Consider the following 18,702-nt stretch of genomic DNA (forward strand, 5'->3'; position numbering starts at 1 on the left):
TGTATTATTAAAATATTAGGCACCTCCTAATTATCAGAAAAAAATGCTTAATTATAGTATTTTAATATTTAATAATACATCCGTGGGACCGGGCCGACCACCCCAGAGATGTGGCTATGGGATTATCATTTTTTTTAATATTTAATAATAAATTTAAGTTAGAAAATCATTTAATTTTAATCGTTTACTCTTGGACTCATCCACTTATTTGCTTAAACATTACAAAAGTATAGTTTTATATTAATTCATTTGTAAAAGGGGATGATCCCCTCTGATTTGTCTATTGAATAAATTTGAAAATATGAGTGCTTCCTCGTTCAACAATTAACGTCTTAGAATTTTCATCCAAAAGAAAAATATCTTACGATATATTATAATTGGGATTCGAACTATGAATATTTAATTAATCTACTGAATATGTCGGAGGGTCAAAAGTATAATTATATAGAACTTTCAATTTAGAGTTCACTTAAAGATTCACTCCAAGTATTTAATATTTTACTTTATTTTTGATAGTTATTATTAAAGAAAATATTTTATTCTTTAGGTAGAGGTTATTAACTATCTAGTCAACTTAGATTATCGTAGATTGACCAATAAATTTTGAACAAAATGAAAAGTAAGTTCATGTAGACTTATATACAATGGAGTAACCAGGATTTTAACTTCCCTGAGCTTTAATTGTTGGACTACATTGGGCTCTAGATTGCACTGGGCTAGATTGGTTGGACTGCGTTGTAAAATAATATATTGGCTTCAATTGCAACTGTATTGTAAAATAATATATTGGTTTCATTTGCTAAGCTGCACTGAACTGGTTGACCTAAGCTTTGATTAAGTTGATATAACTTTAAAATATTAACTTTCAATAGTCATAAATCTCTTGAGTGAGTCGATATAAGAAGGGATGATAATGGATAAGGTTTGAATCGAATTTTACATTCTCCATCCTCATCCCATTATATGTATCATCATTCTCAACCTATCGATTATTCAATATTCATCATCCTCATATCCATTATTGAATCAGATATCCATCCTCATTTTTCATCTTCATACTCATAAGAGGAATATCCTATATTAAGAGTGAATAAAAGTTTAATTAAACCGAATTAATCGACTAGATTTGATTATTTTAAAATTTTATTTTTAAAAAAAATAATTCAGTTTCATTTCGATTTTAAAACTCTTAATTTAATTGAACTAGATAAATTAAAATTTTTAATCAAATCGAATAAAAATTAACTATAGTGTTGATTTTTAAAATTAACATCAATTTTTATAAAAAATAGAATTCGCCACCCAACAACCCCACACGGTCGGTCTAATGATCATCTGTGAAAAAGTAAAAAAAAAATTATAGTTGATCATGATGGAGGAGGACATTATCTTAATTTCATTAAAATTTAAATTTTTATCTATTTTTATAATTTTATTTCATCAGTAATTGACTTTAAAATCAACACCAATGCACCATGTGTTGGTTGCGCTGCCAGCACCGTGCATGCAGCATGTGTTGGTTGTGCTGTCAGCACCCGTGCTAATTTTTAAAATCAACACCAATGCACCATGTGTTGGTCCTACCAACACCACAATGTTAGTGTTGATTTCCAAAACTAATAAAAAAAATTATTCTTTTTTTAATTGATCTTCGATGAAATAAAAAAAAAAATTATATATATTATTTAATCAGATATTTGAGTCAAATGCATATTATTCAAATTTAAAATTTTTATATTCAATTATTTAATTAAATAAAAAAATCCTTCAATATCCTCCTCTCTCTATTTGGATAGGATACCGAATCGAAATTGTCATCCCTAGATCTAAGCATATAGACCTAGAAGAAGCTAAATATCGAAGAAAAGCCTAAATGGATGTAGGTGCAAACTATTCGGTGAAATGCTCGAGTAACAAGGGAGAACCCTAAGGAAGGAAGCAAACACTAGTTATTTGTCTAGTGATAATTAACACAACCATGAATACTATTTTCCCCCCACTAATGCTTATCTAATCACATATGATCTCATCGACTACACCATACACGTACGAGGACTAGTACACATGCAACGACACACACTAACAAACATTTAGTTCCAGAGCCACTCTTGATCGTGCTGCTCCATGAACATGCCATTAGGGTAGTAGTTGCATCCCTCGTCGCTCAAGTCTTCTTCCTCGGAGTGCATCTCGCCGTGAACCAGCCGCTCGCAGGGGTAGCCCTCCGCCAGGTACGAGTCCCTGCTGCTCTCCACTAGCTGGTTCGCACCCTCCAATTCCACCACTGCGCTCCCACCGCTTCCGGTGCTCGATGCTACATGGCCGTCCAACTTTAGCCCGGTGATCCCAGATGCTCCTTGCTCTTTTGCTTGTAGCTTCTCTAACAGTGATTTCACCTGCAACAGAATTAACTATTCAAATCTGCTCACAAGATCTTGTTTGGTTATATGTATCAGGAAATTGTATTGATGAAAAGGACACAAAGACAGATTCCAAAGTGAAAAAGATGGGAACATTTTCCTGAAGAAACAAGCCCGGGGCATCTCAGTCATTTGGATGATCGACTGTGGTGGTAGTCAGTGGAATTGGAGACGACGACAAGAAACAGAATTTCAAAAGAACATAAAGATTCCAGCTAGAACTTTTGGCCTCGTTACAGTAGTTAAAAAGTGACAGAATATGGCAAAAAATGAGTCAAAGAAAGAGAGTACACCTGAACTAAATGTGAGAGGAATGAATGATTTTGAAATGGTCTGTGGATATCAGGAGGAGGAGAGGAATTACCTCCGACTGCAAGTGCTTGTTGTCCTTGAGGAGGGTGTCATGATCGAGGAGGAGTGAATCATAAGAAGCCTTGAGCCGATCAAAATCCTGCTCGAGTTGCTTGTTCTTCCACCTGGCACGTCGATTCTGGAACCAGACTGCCACCTGCCTGGGTTGCAACCCCAGCTTTCGAGCCAGCTCGCTCTTTCGCTCTGGTTCTAGCTTGTTCTCCTCTTCGAAGCTCCGTTCCAACAAGTGTACCTTTTTTCATTGGTTAAAAGCTTAGAACAGAAACTCAAAAACACAGGAATTGCACAAATAATGAATCAATACGATGTGAAGTTTGGCACAGAAAATCACTATTTTCAGCCCAAAAACATAGGATGATCTCGCGGCCAAAGTTTGATCGACCATGTTGCTAGTAAAAGAGTGGACTACTGCTTTCGTTAGTTGATCAAACAAAAATGTTGATTTGCGAGCAGCATGATAAAAAAAGTGAGCACTCCCTCAGAAATGCCCAGATCGTTTCACTGTGCCAATAGAAAACCACTTTTGTCTCAATCAGAAGTCCAAAACATACCAAAAATAGTCCCTTTCCTCTCGAAATTGGCATGATAGACGAAAGAACGGAATCGTTTACTCCCAATACAAAATTCACTTGCGCCACCCACCTTCCCTACTACACGAAGCAGACATGGCCGCCTCGCAGCAATAGTTGCTGCTAGATGATTGGGAAACCAAAAGAGAGAGTATGGAGGCTAGAAACCGAAGGGAATCTGGGAATTTCGAGGCCCGGAATAGATGAAAGCTGAGAATTTTGCCCTATTACTCATCCAACCAGTAAATTGCCGGTAACATATAGAAGAAAAATAGTTACCTGCTCAGGTGTAAGGCGGCGCTTCTTCTCCGGAAGCTGCTCCTCGTAGTATTCGTCCTCATAGATCTCGTCCGGCGATGTAAAAAAAGGCCGCTTGGCGGTACTGCGTTCCTCCGCGACTACAACAGGCCTCAGGCCTTTAATTCCCCCAAATGATCAGCTAACAAGAACCAAAGCCAAGTTCCAGTCAAAATCAACCTACTGGTAGTGATAGTACCTCGAAAGACAGGATTCCCACCACCCAACACGACCAGGCGTGCTCGGGTGGACGACGAAGAGGAGTCAAAGATAAGATGGCGGCCGGAATCCATTCACTGCTCTCAGATCGGAGCGACCAACGCTCAGATCTGGATTCAACAACAACGTCTAGCAAACCAACGATATGTACTTCCACTCTCCCTTGTATCTCGATCTAGTCGGAAGGATCGAAAGGGTTCGGTCGACAAGCCTAACAGAAGAAAGCGAGGAGCGACATCAACTTGTGGCGGAAGAAGCTGGTACTCCAGAGAAGGCGCGTAGACATCTCCATAGGGATGAGGGAACACCCCATCATGTCGTTTAGCGTATCGCGACCTCAGGCCGAGCCAACAATAAGACCCTCCAACTCCACCTTCCGGCGAGTTCCGCCGGATTCCGCCTCAGGTACGACAAGAGAAAGAGGAAAATTTTGTCCCGGCGGGACGAGGGCTAAGTTGGGAGTGGCCTTTTTTCCAGGGGGCTTTCCGTTAATTTCCCGGGCTAAAGTTCAGGAAGCGGAAGGGGCGAGATTTTATAGCTCCGAAATGTTACGACAGGACGAAATTACCCTCGCACTGTTAGCGAATTAACAAGTCCCCAGATGCTGTGGCTCATCTCGATCGAATAACTAAAAGGTAAACGACTATGAAAATGACAAGACTGCCCCGATCTTCAAATTAATTGAATCGTATGAACGAAACCTAACGAGACTTAGCATCCAATTTTGTTTTGAATTGGAGAGAATTATTCACAAAATTTAGTGGTGATCTGGCCTAGATCCCTTCCAGGCTGTGCCAGACCTAATCGACTTATTTATGTGGAACAATGAGGGCCCGCGGGGGCAAAATGGTAATCTGAGCCACAGCCCGTCTGCCACTCTGTGAGTGACAAGTGTCCCCGTGGTACCGCCTGAAGGAGACGTACACGTACACAGATTCCGTGTCGAGGGCGCATATGGGGGAGGCGGATATGATGTTGGCGGCTCGAGTGTGTGGACCGTCCGATGCGGATCGGACGGTGCCGTTGGCTAGTGAGGGATGAGTCAGCGCTCCGAGACAAAATGGGTAATGATTAAACAGTTGTGGACCCCGCGTGGTTACGTGGCCGTTTCTCAGGACACGATGGGACGCAAGTGGTCTATATTCACATTTCAATTCATCGTGTCGAAATAATATCACGAGTCGGCAAATTTATCTTTTTTTTTTAAAAAAAACCGTTATTTTCATTATGCACTGTATTGAAAATAATATTTATTTATTTTATTTCTAAAACTTATAATAGTGATATCGTAACGATTGTATCAATTCATTATTATTGTAAATAATATGTCAAAATTATTTTTAATAAATATTAATAATTATCTGTAATCCATCTAATTATTTGATTATTATGATTTTCATAAATGCTCTCCTCGTGGATGTGATGCAGTAGCAAACCATTTAAAAGAAAAAAATAAAAAATTTTGAATTTGAAAAATATTTTAAAGATTGATCTTTAAATACTATAAATTATCTTTTAAATCTATTTAATAGATGAATCATAATAAAAATATATATAATACATTGAGTTATATCTAGAACTGTCAATTTAAATTAGATTCGTCAAATTGATTTGTCTCGTTTAGGACGATAAATAAACCAAGTTGAGTTAAACTTTATGGTATTTAATCTTATTTAATAAAGTTATCAAGTCATATCTAGTCAAGCTTAAAATGAACTAAGCTTTTGAAATGAGTGACTTAGTTTCTTTTTTATGAGTTTAAGCTTGGTTTAAACTTAACTTGAGTTTTATTTAAGCTTGGCTTGAACTTGATTTAGATATTATTGAAGTTTTCAATTCAAACTTGTTTGATTATATAAAACATTTATATTTTAAGTTTATTTGGTTGATTATTAAACTTGATAACACAAATTTATTTGTTTATTTTGAATTTTTTTTATTTAGTATGTTAATAAGAACATAATTCATAAATTATTAACCAGCTAAACACATATATATTTAAATTTATTTATTTAGTTTAACGAGTTGTTCAAGCTTATTTATTTAATTGATATTGTATATATTGAATGAACATAAATAAGTTCTTATCAATCCGAACACCAAGTTTGTTCACAAATATTTAATTCATTTACAACTCTACTCCCGCTAAACAATTTAAGTGGGTTAGATTGAAATTTTATCAATCTATTATTTGACGAGGCATAAACAGGCCAACCTACATGAGTTGTCGATCCAAAATTAATCTGAATCTCAAGGAGAAAAAATATTTTAAAGATGGGTCTTTAAATATGTATAAGAGCATTCACAATGGATGCTCTAACGGGGTGTTATAACACCCTTCCAGTTGAACCGTTTTAAACAATTGAACACATTCAAATAAATAAACGTAGGGTGAGCCAACCAGGAGGCTGGCCCACCCCATATGTATATTTTTTATTTTTTTATTATATTTATTAAAACTGTTAGTTTTAACGATTATTTTAAAATTGAATAAATTTTTTAATATTATTTTTTAAAATAGTAAAATTATTATTTTAAAAGTAAAATTATTATTAAAAATAATAATAATTTAATTATTTAAAAATATTTTTAAAATTTATTTATTTAAGATGATTGAGTGGACGGTGGAACTCATTAAATAAATAATGAGTGTTAATATTAAAAGGAATGTGAGTGAAAGAGATATATTGTTATAACAAGTATGTGGCAGTGGACCCCATATTTTTTAATGAGGTGGAGAGTGTTTATAATGAGAGTGAGTTGTGGATGCTCTAAGTTGTATTTTAAATTTATTTGATAGGCGAATTAGGAGGGAAGACATAATACACTAAGTTATGTCTAGAACCGTTAATTTAGATTGGAACTTGTTGGATTGGTTCGTTCCTGTTGGGTTGTAAGGGTGCAAACATAGTCCCGCATCTAAAGTACATGGAAAAGATCATGGGGTTAAAAGGATGGAAAGTATTTCCATTGGTACGAGGCCTCTTGGGGAGAGCCCAAGAACAAAGTCATGAGGGTTTAGGCCCAAAGTGGACAATATCATACCATTGTGGAGATATTTTGAATCCATCGGTACTAACAAGTGGTATCAGAGCGAGACTGCTTTTCACCGGACTAACCACCGGATAAGCCATGATCCAGATCTAACCATGTGGTTTGAACCTTAAACAAAGAAAGTGGGTGCTCCCATGTCTGAATCAAGAGGATCAGACACCAGGTGAGAAGTCCTAGTAGGTCGGGTGGACCGAGGGGCAAAAAGTCCTAGTTGCGACTAGGTGGGAAGTCCTAGTAGGTCGGATGGACCGAGGGGTAAAAAATCCTAGCTGCGACTATGTAGGAAGTCCTAGTAAGTCGAATGGACCGAAGGGTAAAAGTCTTGGTGAGTGATGGAAAGTATCTCCATTGGTATGAGACCTTTTGGAAAATAAAATCATGAAGGTTTAGTCCCAAAGTGGACAATATCATACCATTGTGGAGATATTTTGAATCCATCGGTACTAACCGTTTCGTCAAATAATTTTAAGTAAATTGAATTAAAATCTTATCAATCCATCATCTTGTAAAGCTCAAGTTCCCGTGGGTTGTTTTTTAAAAAAAAATTATAGTAAAAAATTCAATGGGCTCATGAGGCACCTAATCTGTAATTAAATTTAAAAATCCTAATATATATATATATATATATATATATATATATATATATATATATATAGTCTTGCTACCCTGCGCGCCTCCTCATCCACGACGCGTCCGCGACTCGTGCGCATCGTCGTCGCTGCCATCGCCGTCGTCACCTCGTCCGGCCACCGCCCCGGGCAAGATGGAAGCGCCACTCGCCGGTGCACCGCCCGACATTGGATTCCGACCGGATAGTGGCCGGAATCCGACAAATTCGACCAGAAACGGTAGAATCCCGCTGGCAGCCACTGTTGGCCGAATCGCAACCGGTTTTCGGCCAAATTGCGGTCGGAGACCGGCTGAGGAAGGACCGCCGTGCACCGACGGTCCTTCCTCGGCCAGTCTCCGATCGTGATTTGGCCGGAAACCGACCGCGATTCGGTCGAAAACCGACCGCGATTCGCGCAACAGTGGCTGCCAGCGGGATTCTGTCATTTCCGATTGAATTCGTCGGATTCTGACCACTATCTGGCCAGAATTCGGCGTCGGGCGGTGCGCTGGCAACTGGCACGTCGAATGCGCCCGGTCCGCGCGATCGACGGTGGCTGAACGAGGCGGCGACAACGACGGGAGCGGGACAGTGTGCATGAGTCACGGATGAGGGTGTCACGCGGCATAGCAAAATCTTTTATATATATATATATATATAATATTTTGATGGACTAATTAATCCACCTAAATTGTAACCCATCTTGGGTTCAAAATTTTTTAACTCACCAAATTAATAGACCGAGCTATCTCGACCCGTCAAATAATAGAATTTTTGACGAAGTAGCCCGTCTCATTCCGAGCCCGTCCTGTCACATGCATGGCAAGGCATCTCTGGTTATGTTCAATCTACTACCTTTTTCTTTTTCTTTTTTCAATAGGAAAGCGCATGGAAAGACACTTTTGCTCTTCCCATGCATGCACACAACAAATCGTTGTCATTCTTTTTCTTTCTTTCTTGTTTTTTTTTTCTTTCTTTCAATTTCAGGGGAAGACGAAGATAATGAAGAAGCATCTTTAGTTCTTTAGGAAAAAGTAGGATAATGGCTTTCAAAAGGCTTCTTCTTCTTCTTCTTTGTTTTTTAAGTAATGGAAGGAACAGAAACGAGCACACAAAAGAACTATTTGTGAGATTTGCTTTTGGATTTAGAATATAATTAAAAGAGTAGACACTTAATTGGAAAAAAAATTAAAAAAATAATAATTAAAAAGCATCTTTCATTGTGTATATCATTGAAAAAATATCTTTTTTTTTTAACAAAATGATCAAAATAATACTCTATTCGTAACTTATTACTTGAAATATTATTAGAGTAATTAACTTTAATCAAAACTATCAAAATTGCACCACTTTAAAACAATTTAATTAAAAATTGCATCATTTTAGAACATAGAACAGCTTTGATATGACTATTTCAAAGTGACACATGATGAATATTTATTAAATTATGAATAAAATAAAAACATCTTTTTAAAGTGCTCCATGTCTCCTCTCACACACGCAACACAACAAAAATAACACCCTATTCATAATTTAATATCTCAAATAATATTTTTTTATACTTATCAATAATTTTAATTAAAATTACATCATTTTTAAATAATATTGATCAAAACTGCATGAAGCAGCTTTGGTAAGGTCACTAGAAAGTGAAGCTGTAACGACCCGGCCCCTCGGCCCCTTGGGCGGCCCAACCAGCGGCCCAATTGGCGGCCCAATCGGCGGTCCCTTGGGCGGCCCAACTAGTGGCCCACCTGGCGACCCTATGTCGTCAATCGACGACCCTTGGCCGTGCCGTTACTCACTAGGACTTCCCACCCCTGGCCAGTGGATTTTTGCCTCCCCCAGGATTCGAATTCTAGACCTTCAGGATAAGTACTAGAGTTTATGAATCCTGGTAGCCAAGTGAGAACTCTCTCACTTGGCTACCAGGATTCATAAACTCTAGTACTTAACCTGGAGGTCTAGAGTTCGAATCCTGGGGAAGGCAAAAATCCACTGGCCAGGGGTGGAAAGTCCTAGTGAGTAACGGCACGGCCAAGGGTCGTCGATTGACGACATAGGGGTCGCCAAGGGGGCCACTAGTTGGGCCGCCCAAGGGACCGCCGATTGGGCCGCCAATTGGGCCGCTAGTTGGGCCGCCCAAGGGGCCGAGGGGCCGGGTCGTTACAGAAGCACACCTTGACATGTATGTATATATAATAGAAATGATATCTTACGCGTCTTAAAATATGATTATACGTGATATAAAAATGATATCTATGATTTTGATATATTAAGTACCATCTGTGAGTACCACTGTAAGCATCATCGTGAATATCAAGTGTAAAAAAAATCTAATTTTTTCATAGATTTTAACTTTAAAATTTAAAATTTAATATTTAATTTAAAAAAGTGAAAATAAAAATATATGTTTTTATACTTGATGTTATGCTCACGAATGGTATCTAATATAACATTCCTTATAGATAATTATCTCTTGTAATCTCCTCTCACATGCAAAGGCAATTATAAATTTGCCTTCTAAGAAGCATAAGGGCCATTGCAATATATATACTATTATAGATGAGGGTCACTTAATAACTTTGAGGGAGCTTGAAAGTTACTTTGTTCTCCATCATCCACAAAAAAAAAAAAAGTATTTCTTGGTGAATGATCTCTCATTCTCCACTAGATCTCACATTTTTTTTGTTGTTTATCTTTATGATTTCATTAAGTGTAGTGTAGGTCGAGAAAATGACCTCTATAAAGTCTGTCAGCATCTTTTCTTGATATTTTCAAAGTCGAATCATTTCATATTGCTCAATATTGAAAGAAATTAAGGATGATCGATCTGCAGCATCAATCTTTCTGCACCCCTAAAGATAAATGTTCATCTTTAGAGTAGAGGAACAGAGTAATTAAACAGTACAAAAGGGACAACTTTTTTTTAAAATATTTTTATTAATGATTTTGAATTGATATCTTCAGGGCTGTCTCAAGGTTTTATGGGGCCCTAGGCTAAATTTTTTTTTAGACCTTTAATATATTTTTTAAATATAAAATTTTCTCTTATCTTTTTTTCATTCGGATTTGAGATCGACAACAACGGATTTAAATTTTTTTTTGAGATGCAAAATTATTAATTAAATTTTTATATTCAAATTTTGTTAATAATTTTTTTTAATTGATAAAATTACTAGATTATTTAATCTTTTTCAAAACATTGTTGAACGTAAATAAGACTTTATTAATTTTAATTTTAAAAAATTTCTTTTTGCTAAAGCTACTAATAAGTATAGTTAATAATCAATGGCGTAATTAGGATTTTGAATTGTACTGGGCTAAATTAGTAAGATTTAACTAATTATTTAATTTTTTAAATTTCAATTTAACAAAATAAATAAAAAATTATTGGGCTACGCCAGTGTTAATAATATTTTATAAGTTATTCATGCATTAGAAAAATAATTTAATTTTTTAATACCTCAATTGTGATTTATAATTCTGGATTTATTATTTTTTAAAAAATTTTTAATTTTAAAAATAAATCTAAATCATCAATATCACAGTGTTAAAAAAATTTTAAGATTTAAATATTTTATTTTTAAAAAATTATCATTAAGTAATTTTAAGCTTTTTATATCATATAAAATGAGATCCACAGTATTGATCTGTTAGCTCTTGAGAGAATGAAGATATAAAATAAGATAAAAGAAAAAGAAATTGACATATAAATAAAATTTTATATTTTTATAATAATATAATAATTATAATTAATATAAAATTAATTAGTTTTACTGTTATTTTTAGAATGATGCATCAATTTAGTCATGCTTAATTCTTATGCATGTAGTAACTTCTCATATATATAGGCATGCAGGCGTGAGTAATACATTAAATGCACGAAGCGGCATCAAATTCTCATGTGTAACCATGCAAACATGATGTGGCCCTGCAGAAATCGAAGCACTATGATCTCACGAAACGAACACATTGTTTAATTGATATAAAAATTTTTTTATAAAATATTTTTTTTATAATAATGGGCCCCACTAAAATTGGGGCCCTAGGCATAGGCCATAGTGGCCTATGCCTTGAGCCGGCCCTGGATATCTTTTAGACATTTTAATAATATATAATATTTGAAATAGATCCGATCGTATTTTTTTTAGACCCATCAATATAGAGTTTTGAAAGTTTAAAAACCTTCTGATCACTTTTTGAGTTAATCGAACGGTTCAATTTTTTTCAATAGAAATCAAATAAATCAGATCGATAAAATCGATTAATTTGATTGAAAATTAAATTAATCAAACTGTAATATTTATTTTTCAAAAATCTACTTTCAAAAATCTACAGTGGTACTAACAAAAAAAAATCGACCTTTACTTTTATTAATTTCACAATATGGATGGAACTTATATGAATTTTGAAAAGTGGTTGAGAACAGATTGTCCAAGACTATATATATAAGCCCGTTTGATCCGATCAACTCGATCGTATATTTACTCGACCTGATTGACTCATCACACCTGCTCGATCCATCTAGCTAATCAAGTAGGTCCACCATCAACACCGATCGACCGACTCACCTCGACTAACTGAGCATGGTTCATTTAACCTAATTGATTCACGGACCTCATGCATGGTGAAATCCGTCACTTTAACGGTTCCATACGGTCGGCCCTACGACCATCTGTGAAAAGATAAATCGAAAAATTACAGTTGAATATGACGCAGGAGGGTATTGCCTGACTTCGCCAGGATTCGAACCCTACGTCCGTGACGCTCACAGCATCATCACAGTTAGTTGTCGAGTAATTTGGAAGCAATCGAAGCGAGAAGAACGAATGGAAGTGTTCGATCCAATTTTGAGTGAACAAGAAAATTTATCAAATTTGATCTACGGATGTATTTAAAATCTATCGGTCTATATTTTTTTTAAATGAGTAAACAATGAAAAATGACTCCTCCCAATAAATAATTAAGGGAAGAACATCCAGAAAAGAAAGAGTTTCGTACAAATTAACATGCAGAGACTATTCCAAATTAGCCTCCATCCTCGCAGACTGCTGCTTTACCCACTCGACGACCTTCTTCGCCTCCCTGCTCGCCTTCTTCTCCTCCTCCAGCGCCTTCTCCAGGTTCCTTTGCTGCTCTTGCACGGAGAAGGTGCTGAAATCTGTCAGGATTTCATCATTGCTCTTCCATCTTCCACCATCACCCAGCGGCTCGCTCTTTGCACCGCAACACCTGAAACAGCGCAGCATCACGGCAGATGGTACATGCGATTATTCTGGGTGCTCATGAGAGATATGATAATTGCCACTGAACTACTCCTCCAACCTAAAACACGCCCACAAAACAAAACAAAACAAAACAAAATACAAGTCTCCTTCAGATGAGATCAGATTGGAGAAAAGAAATATATATACAAAGCAAATTGAGTGGCTAGTGTGCCTTTTGTAATGGATTAGTTAAGGGTTTCCTCATTGAGTTGAGTTGTTGTACATTTTTTTTATATATTATATATAAATTTATTAACTATTTAAATTGACTCTACTCCTATTGACTTTTATATTTTATTGTAGTTAAGCAATTAGTTGTTAAGGCAATTAATGATTATATATGGTCATGGTTTCTTAAATTCTTCAAATAGTTTATAATATTAATTAACTATTTAAACTATCAAATTCTTATAAATTAATCAATATTGGAAAAAAGAAAACGGGTAAAGGCGGCAGCTAGCTGCCTCTAGAGGATTTAGAAATTAAAAAAAAAGCGTTTTAATAAATAACATATGATATAATTAATTTCCATTCTAAAATATTTTTTAAGTTAAATAATATGCTGCCATATTTAAATGTGAAAAATGAAAAATGCTAAATATTAATGTAAAAAATAATCAAAACATTTATAACTTGATTCTAGTTAAAATAATAGGATGCGTGAGGGTGGATATAAAAATAAAATGAGAAATAGTAAAATTGTTGTCACCAAGTTGAAAAAAAAACAAAAAGACCTATGAAAAAGGCCAGATAATAGAACATGAACCACTAGCTCTAGTTAAAATTTAAGAAAAACTAAAAATGTTGCAATGAAGCAAATGGCCAACTATGAGCAACACAGAATATCAGTAAGCATCCATCTTTTTGCATACAATCAACAGGGTTTCCCTTCCCTCTAGTCGAATAGCAACTACTCACCAACTAGGGCTAAAGTAAGCTTAAGATGTTCATTTTTTTTCCATTTAGTGAAGCTTAATCGCAAGTTTACCTAAAAATAGCGAAATGGTTGATCTTTCTCTGGAATTTGCAAATTGCAAGCCTAGTATATATAATAGGTCGCTGGCACAATAGTGCGAGGTAGAAATCGATATGCATAAAGAATGCTACGGAATCATGTAAACACTAGCCAGGAGATATTCCCAATTAATCTTCATGTTCCTCTTCCCCTTCTGAATCTGAAAGACAAGGGATCGAGAAAAATCAGAACAGCAGAATGGATGCTATTAAAGACTATTGATGCAGTTTGAAAAGTCGATACTGCAATATGTTCATATCCTTCCATTGACTTCAACGAATAGAAGTTCACAGAGTTTAAAATTTGATATACCAAACACACATGATAGAGCAATTACCTGATCGGACGTCATCACCAACTTGACCTCTAGCCTGGATCTGTTTTACGAGCATTCGGTACATCAAAACCCACCAATATATGTGAAGAACAAGCAGCGAGAAGAGCAGAGTGTTGAATACATAATAATATATGGGTCCTTCAAATTTGTGCTTCGCCTTGTCCAAGGTCAGGACGACTTCATAGCTGTTGAGATATAAGGCCAATAATTCACTAGGGTAAATCTTAAAAATACATGGCTGGACGAAACATTCTAGCGAATAAGCAACAAATTAGGAAGGAAATATAGATGCTTCTGTTTTTCTATTACACTTCAAGATTTCTAAGTTCAGCAACTAAGCATGTAAAAGCAACTTATGGTTAGAGCAGTAGTTGACACAGTAATGCCAAAATTTTCTACAATCCTGTGTTTTTCTATGCTTTGTCAGTAAGCTTCTAATTTCTTGTGAGATCAAAAGTAATTTAACATGAACCGCTCAAAAAGGTAAAAGGTTAGCACTCTAAATAGATAGCAAATGCAAAGCATGGCATAACAGTGCTTGGAAGTCGGAACAAGGACAGCTACTAAGATAACAGCTGTAAAAATAATCCACAAAAGAGCTTGTGCCCAAGAGATACTGTCAGTCTCACCTATTTTCTATACGGATATGGAAATCAATATGCACATTTGATCCATAACATAAAGAAAATATAATGCCGTTGCAGAACAGTGTTAAAGACTACTTATGTATCTTAGAACTGTAAAGTGTCACAACGTACTATTCCAATAGAAATGTGACACTTACCTTGTGCTTCGGAGGATCCAGAATGGAAAGTATGTAAGACGAAGTATAACCCATGATGCAACAAACATAAGAAAAGAAATATTAGCAAGCCATTCTGTTCCAGTATACTTGGACATCTTTCCCACCTCCAAAAACACATCACTTGCATCATGTAGGGCCAAAACAATTGAACCAACCCGAGCAAATCTGCTCCAATGCAAAGAGAAAATTAATAAAGAATCATAATCTTAAAGGAGTCAAAAGACTTGCTTAATAGTTAATATTAGTTTTAGAAACATTATCATTTCAAGCCAATTATTTATCAGAGTTTGGTTACAGAACATAAATAAAACTACATAATGTTTCTACCAAATACTCAACCTTGTTAGGTAGTAATTAGCCTCAAGAGTTTCTACAGGTAGTAATCTAGCCTCAAGAGTTTCTACAGACTTTTACTACCTTGTACTCCCAAACATTCTTGCAATATCCATTTAATTTCTATGGGGAAATTTTTTATTAGTAGAAAGAAGACTGATCAATCTATAAAAAAGGTAATGCACAGCAACTAAGGCCACACTGTCGGCCAATGTCAATCCCATTTAAGTGGAATGTTGGTTTGATCGCCACAGCTAGCATAAAACTATGTCAATAACTTCATGAACATGGATCTTACTTACATTCAAGAGGGTGGTAAGATCCACGTAATTAACTCTAGATAATAGGGTTCATGGCTTTTTATTATTCTATACCTACTTCAGGTTTCCAGCTAGTGAGTATAAAATCGTATTCCCATCAACAATTTCATATACTTAACCTTGTTATTCGGTACTCTTCATTGAGCATTGGAAGGAATAAGAAATGCCATGCTAGAACTAGTAGCATCATCTCATAATACAATTTGATCTAATATGAGTAGCACACTGCCAGTTGTAGAAAAGTATTTCATGTGATCACATATATGCTTAAATATGCATGTTCAGTGCATCATCACATAGTACAAACTCACATGTGCATATGTAGTTGCATGTTGCTACTACTCTTTGATTGATTCACCCACATCAAGAAAGTTTATTAGCCTAGGTTAACTTAATATTTTTTAGGAATAAATAGATAAGAAAGCCAATTTGGTTTGTATTTACTTTAATTTAGATGCAAAGAATCAAAAAAAGAGAAAGGAAGAAAGGCCTTAAAAAGATAATGTCATAAGAGCAAAAGTGGCGATTGGAATATTTAGAATTAAGGAAAGCCTTTTACATACGGACACTACACGTTTTTGTAATGTTAGACCTGGATACTATTTGCCTTCTGTCAATCACTATGTATGGCAGGGAAACTAATATATAAGGATTTCAAACCACAGTTCTATTTTGCATTCGGAAGAAAAGAAAGTTATCGCCATAATTCACTCAATTTTTTTTTTAAAAAAGGAAAATTAAATGTCCCCTATAGAATTTTCCTTCTTAGTATGTGGAAAATGTGATGTTCAAATTATGGCAGTTTAGATAGAAACTACTATTAGAGTAGCCAATCAATTCTTTAATATTGTGAATAAAAATTTTCAGCATATCACAAATAGTTTATATGAAGAGCATAGACCATATGCTCAACACGTTTTTGTCTCCTATATGAGGACCATTCTCGATAAAACCATAAAACCAGATTATACACCTGCTTCTAAATAACAAAATATCTGCGTGCAAGTATGTCAGAATGATGGCAAAAGAAAACAATATAAAATGGAGTGTAAAAACCAACCTGAATATATAAGAGAGCACAATCAGAACTGCTGTTGCCACATGATGCGACATTGAAACGCCAAAGTCAGATCTTCTTGTTTCCCAAAATATGAGAGCAAAAATAGAATATGTATAGAACCCAGCAGCATACATGTACACGGCCTTAAGTTTTAATCTGGATGAAAAATAAACAACACTTAGGTTTCGATCCAATTACCACACCAACAAAATATACAAGTGAAAACTCAGCTCCTGGAAATAGTAAGCCTTACTTTATTTTTTGATCAGGCCAGACCTGGTCTCCTGGTCCTACCCAAAAGTATTTGGTATTTGTGAACCATGGTTCATTGTATGTAACATAAAGGGCCAGAAGCTCTCCTGAACAGAAGTAAAGAAACTTCCATGCTGACTCCTTAAACTTTTTGACTTTTCGTTTCCTTTCTTTTTCATCATGCACTGTTTTAGGTATAAGCCGCACAGCTAATGTCTATGTATCAGGAAAAAAATTAATTTCTTGAGATAATCCAAAATTGTGAGATAAACTGAAAAAGGAAGCAAGAAGAGTCTGTTAATCATACATCAACCTTGAATCCATGTCCTGCGTCACCTATAGAAAACAGATTAAACTACCATATCTTTGATTGTCCAATGCACACTATTACCTGGACAAATATACAGAACTCCTTGAGACGTTTTCCTATAGATTCTCTTCCAGTTTAATTTGGTACAAACAGTCATTGAAGGTTTTCCACCTCCAGAACATTTAATACCTTCTCTTGCTCTAAGGTTAGTTTACAATTTTAATATGCAACAGAAATAAAAAATAAATCAAGCTAACACTTGTTCTTTTACATGGTTCAGCAGCCCTAAGGCTGCTACTCCATAGTCTATGATCCTACAATGGATAACTCCCGAAAGCCCTCTATATTAGGTGGAGAAACCTCTTACAAGTTTTCAATGAATACAAGGAGGCTTTATAAAGGGGAGAAGAGAAAGAATACAATGAGCTCTAATTATCACAAGAATCTGTCAGTAAGTACTAGCTCCAGAAAAATCCTCTTCACCACTTTCTAAACCTCAACAAAATGGTGTGGTCAAAAATAAATAAATAAACTCTAATGGAGATGGTTAAAATTATGTTATCCTGTACTGACTTACTTAGCACATGGGTATTAAGGTGACGTCTTATTAATGGCTTGCCATGCTTTGAATAGGGTTCCTATTGAAGGAAGAACCATATGAACCTTGTGAACCAAGGGGTACAAACAAACTAGAGTCATAACTACCAAATATAGATTGTCCACGCAACTAAAGGGCCCAGATCAACCTTGGATGGGTGCAACCCAATTTACACAAATCAATCAAGGATTAGATTCGTTTGTAGAAGGGCCATATCTGGGTCGCGAAGGATCATTTTGAATTCAATATAGAATTCACAAATTCCAACAAGTTTTCTCTCCTTATTGAGTAGCAACCTTCTTCATTCTTGTAGCCGGAGTTCAGATCACCAAATTTGTGCACTCACTCCGATGACCTTGTTTCTGAATCGAGCGGACGGTGGATTCTCCCTCGGAAGCGAGAGTCGTATTTTAGAGGAAACTAATAGATTGGCAGGGGCGAATCAAGCCTGAAGAAAAGCTAAGCACGCGCTTTCAATCAAGCTAGTCAAAACAAGTTCCCAAATTCACCGAAAACAAATCCAAACTTTCGCAAAATCACGGAACTTCGACACAAGGAAAATCCGAGCGATCGCCAACACATCAATCAAAGGTGCCCTAGCCACGCACCTCCAAGACGAACCTATCGAGGAAGAATCTGATGGTGGGAAAGAACAGCACGAAGAAGGGCAGCGCCAGGAAGTCCTCGTACGCGGGGTACGACTCCTGCTCCCAGCTCGATGATCGGAAACCTTCCACCAGATCCATCTCCCCGGCCAAGCGGCAAGCTGCGAGATCCAAAGAGACGGGATCTCTCTCCGAGTCTGAGGCCGAGGAGGCCAACCGCAGCAGGGGATGGTTTATAATTTAATATCTCATAAAT

General features: G+C 36.0%; 3 protein-coding genes across 4 annotated transcripts; all 3 read right to left on the reverse strand.

Moving 5' to 3' along the window:
- Nucleotides 1–1,967: 1,967 nt before the first annotated feature.
- On the reverse strand, nucleotides 1,968–4,377 carry LOC141832589 (homeobox-leucine zipper protein HOX16-like). 2 transcript variants are annotated; one of them, XM_074720077.1, is made up of 4 exons: nucleotides 3,858–4,377; nucleotides 3,641–3,759; nucleotides 2,785–3,024; nucleotides 1,968–2,396 (listed from the first exon to the last, which is right to left on the reverse strand). In XM_074720077.1, the coding sequence occupies exons 1-4, from the start codon at nucleotides 3,949–3,951 to the stop codon at nucleotides 2,091–2,093; spliced, it is 759 nt and encodes a 252-aa protein (XP_074576178.1). In that variant the 5' UTR covers nucleotides 3,952–4,377; the 3' UTR covers nucleotides 1,968–2,090. The 2 variants fall into 2 exon arrangements, with proteins under 2 accessions (XP_074576178.1, XP_074576174.1); XM_074720073.1 differs by having other exon boundaries at nucleotides 3,641–3,777.
- An 8,060-nt stretch (nucleotides 4,378–12,437) lies between these two features.
- Nucleotides 12,438–12,812, reverse strand: LOC141839780 (uncharacterized). Its single transcript, XM_074727610.1, has one exon. It carries the CDS (start codon nucleotides 12,791–12,793, stop codon nucleotides 12,563–12,565), a length of 231 nt encoding a protein of 76 aa, XP_074583711.1. The 5' UTR covers nucleotides 12,794–12,812; the 3' UTR covers nucleotides 12,438–12,562.
- A 783-nt stretch (nucleotides 12,813–13,595) lies between these two features.
- Nucleotides 13,596–18,613, reverse strand: LOC141839771 (ASC1-like protein 1). Its single transcript, XM_074727600.1, has 6 exons — nucleotides 18,450–18,613; nucleotides 16,935–17,149; nucleotides 16,682–16,837; nucleotides 14,948–15,133; nucleotides 14,164–14,348; nucleotides 13,596–13,986 (listed from the first exon to the last, which is right to left on the reverse strand). Exons 1-6 carry the CDS (start codon nucleotides 18,585–18,587, stop codon nucleotides 13,955–13,957), a joined length of 912 nt encoding a protein of 303 aa, XP_074583701.1. The 5' UTR covers nucleotides 18,588–18,613; the 3' UTR covers nucleotides 13,596–13,954.
- Nucleotides 18,614–18,702: the final 89 nt, after the last annotated feature.

Source organism: Curcuma longa, chromosome 1 (genome assembly GCF_044706935.1).
Source record: "Curcuma longa cultivar G26 ecotype Majalengka, Jawa Barat chromosome 1, ITB_CL_G26_1.1, whole genome shotgun sequence".
NCBI classification, from domain to species: domain Eukaryota; kingdom Viridiplantae; phylum Streptophyta; class Magnoliopsida; order Zingiberales; family Zingiberaceae; genus Curcuma; species Curcuma longa.

Coding starts and splice junctions, on each gene's coding strand:
- LOC141839780 (XM_074727610.1), bottom strand. CDS start 12,793: ATGCTGCGCTGTTTCAGGTGTTGCGGTGCAAAGAGCGAGCCGCTGGGT.
- LOC141839771 (XM_074727600.1), bottom strand. CDS start 18,587: ATGGATCTGGTGGAAGGTTTCCGATCATCGAGCTGGGAGCAGGAGTCG. Junction 16,838..16,934: donor TGGCCTGATCAAAAAATAAA/GTAAGGCTTACT, acceptor TTTTTCATCCAG/ATTAAAACTTAAGGCCGTGT. Junction 13,987..14,163: donor TGGTGATGACGTCCGATCAG/GTAATTGCTCTA, acceptor CTTGTCTTTCAG/ATTCAGAAGGGGAAGAGGAA.
- LOC141832589 (XM_074720073.1), bottom strand. CDS start 3,951: ATGGATTCCGGCCGCCATCTTATCTTTGACTCCTCTTCGTCGTCCACC. Junction 3,778..3,857: donor TGGGAATCCTGTCTTTCGAG/GTACTATCACTA, acceptor GGGGAATTAAAG/GCCTGAGGCCTGTTGTAGTC. Junction 2,397..2,784: donor ACAAGCACTTGCAGTCGGAG/GTAATTCCTCTC, acceptor ATTCTGTTGCAG/GTGAAATCACTGTTAGAGAA.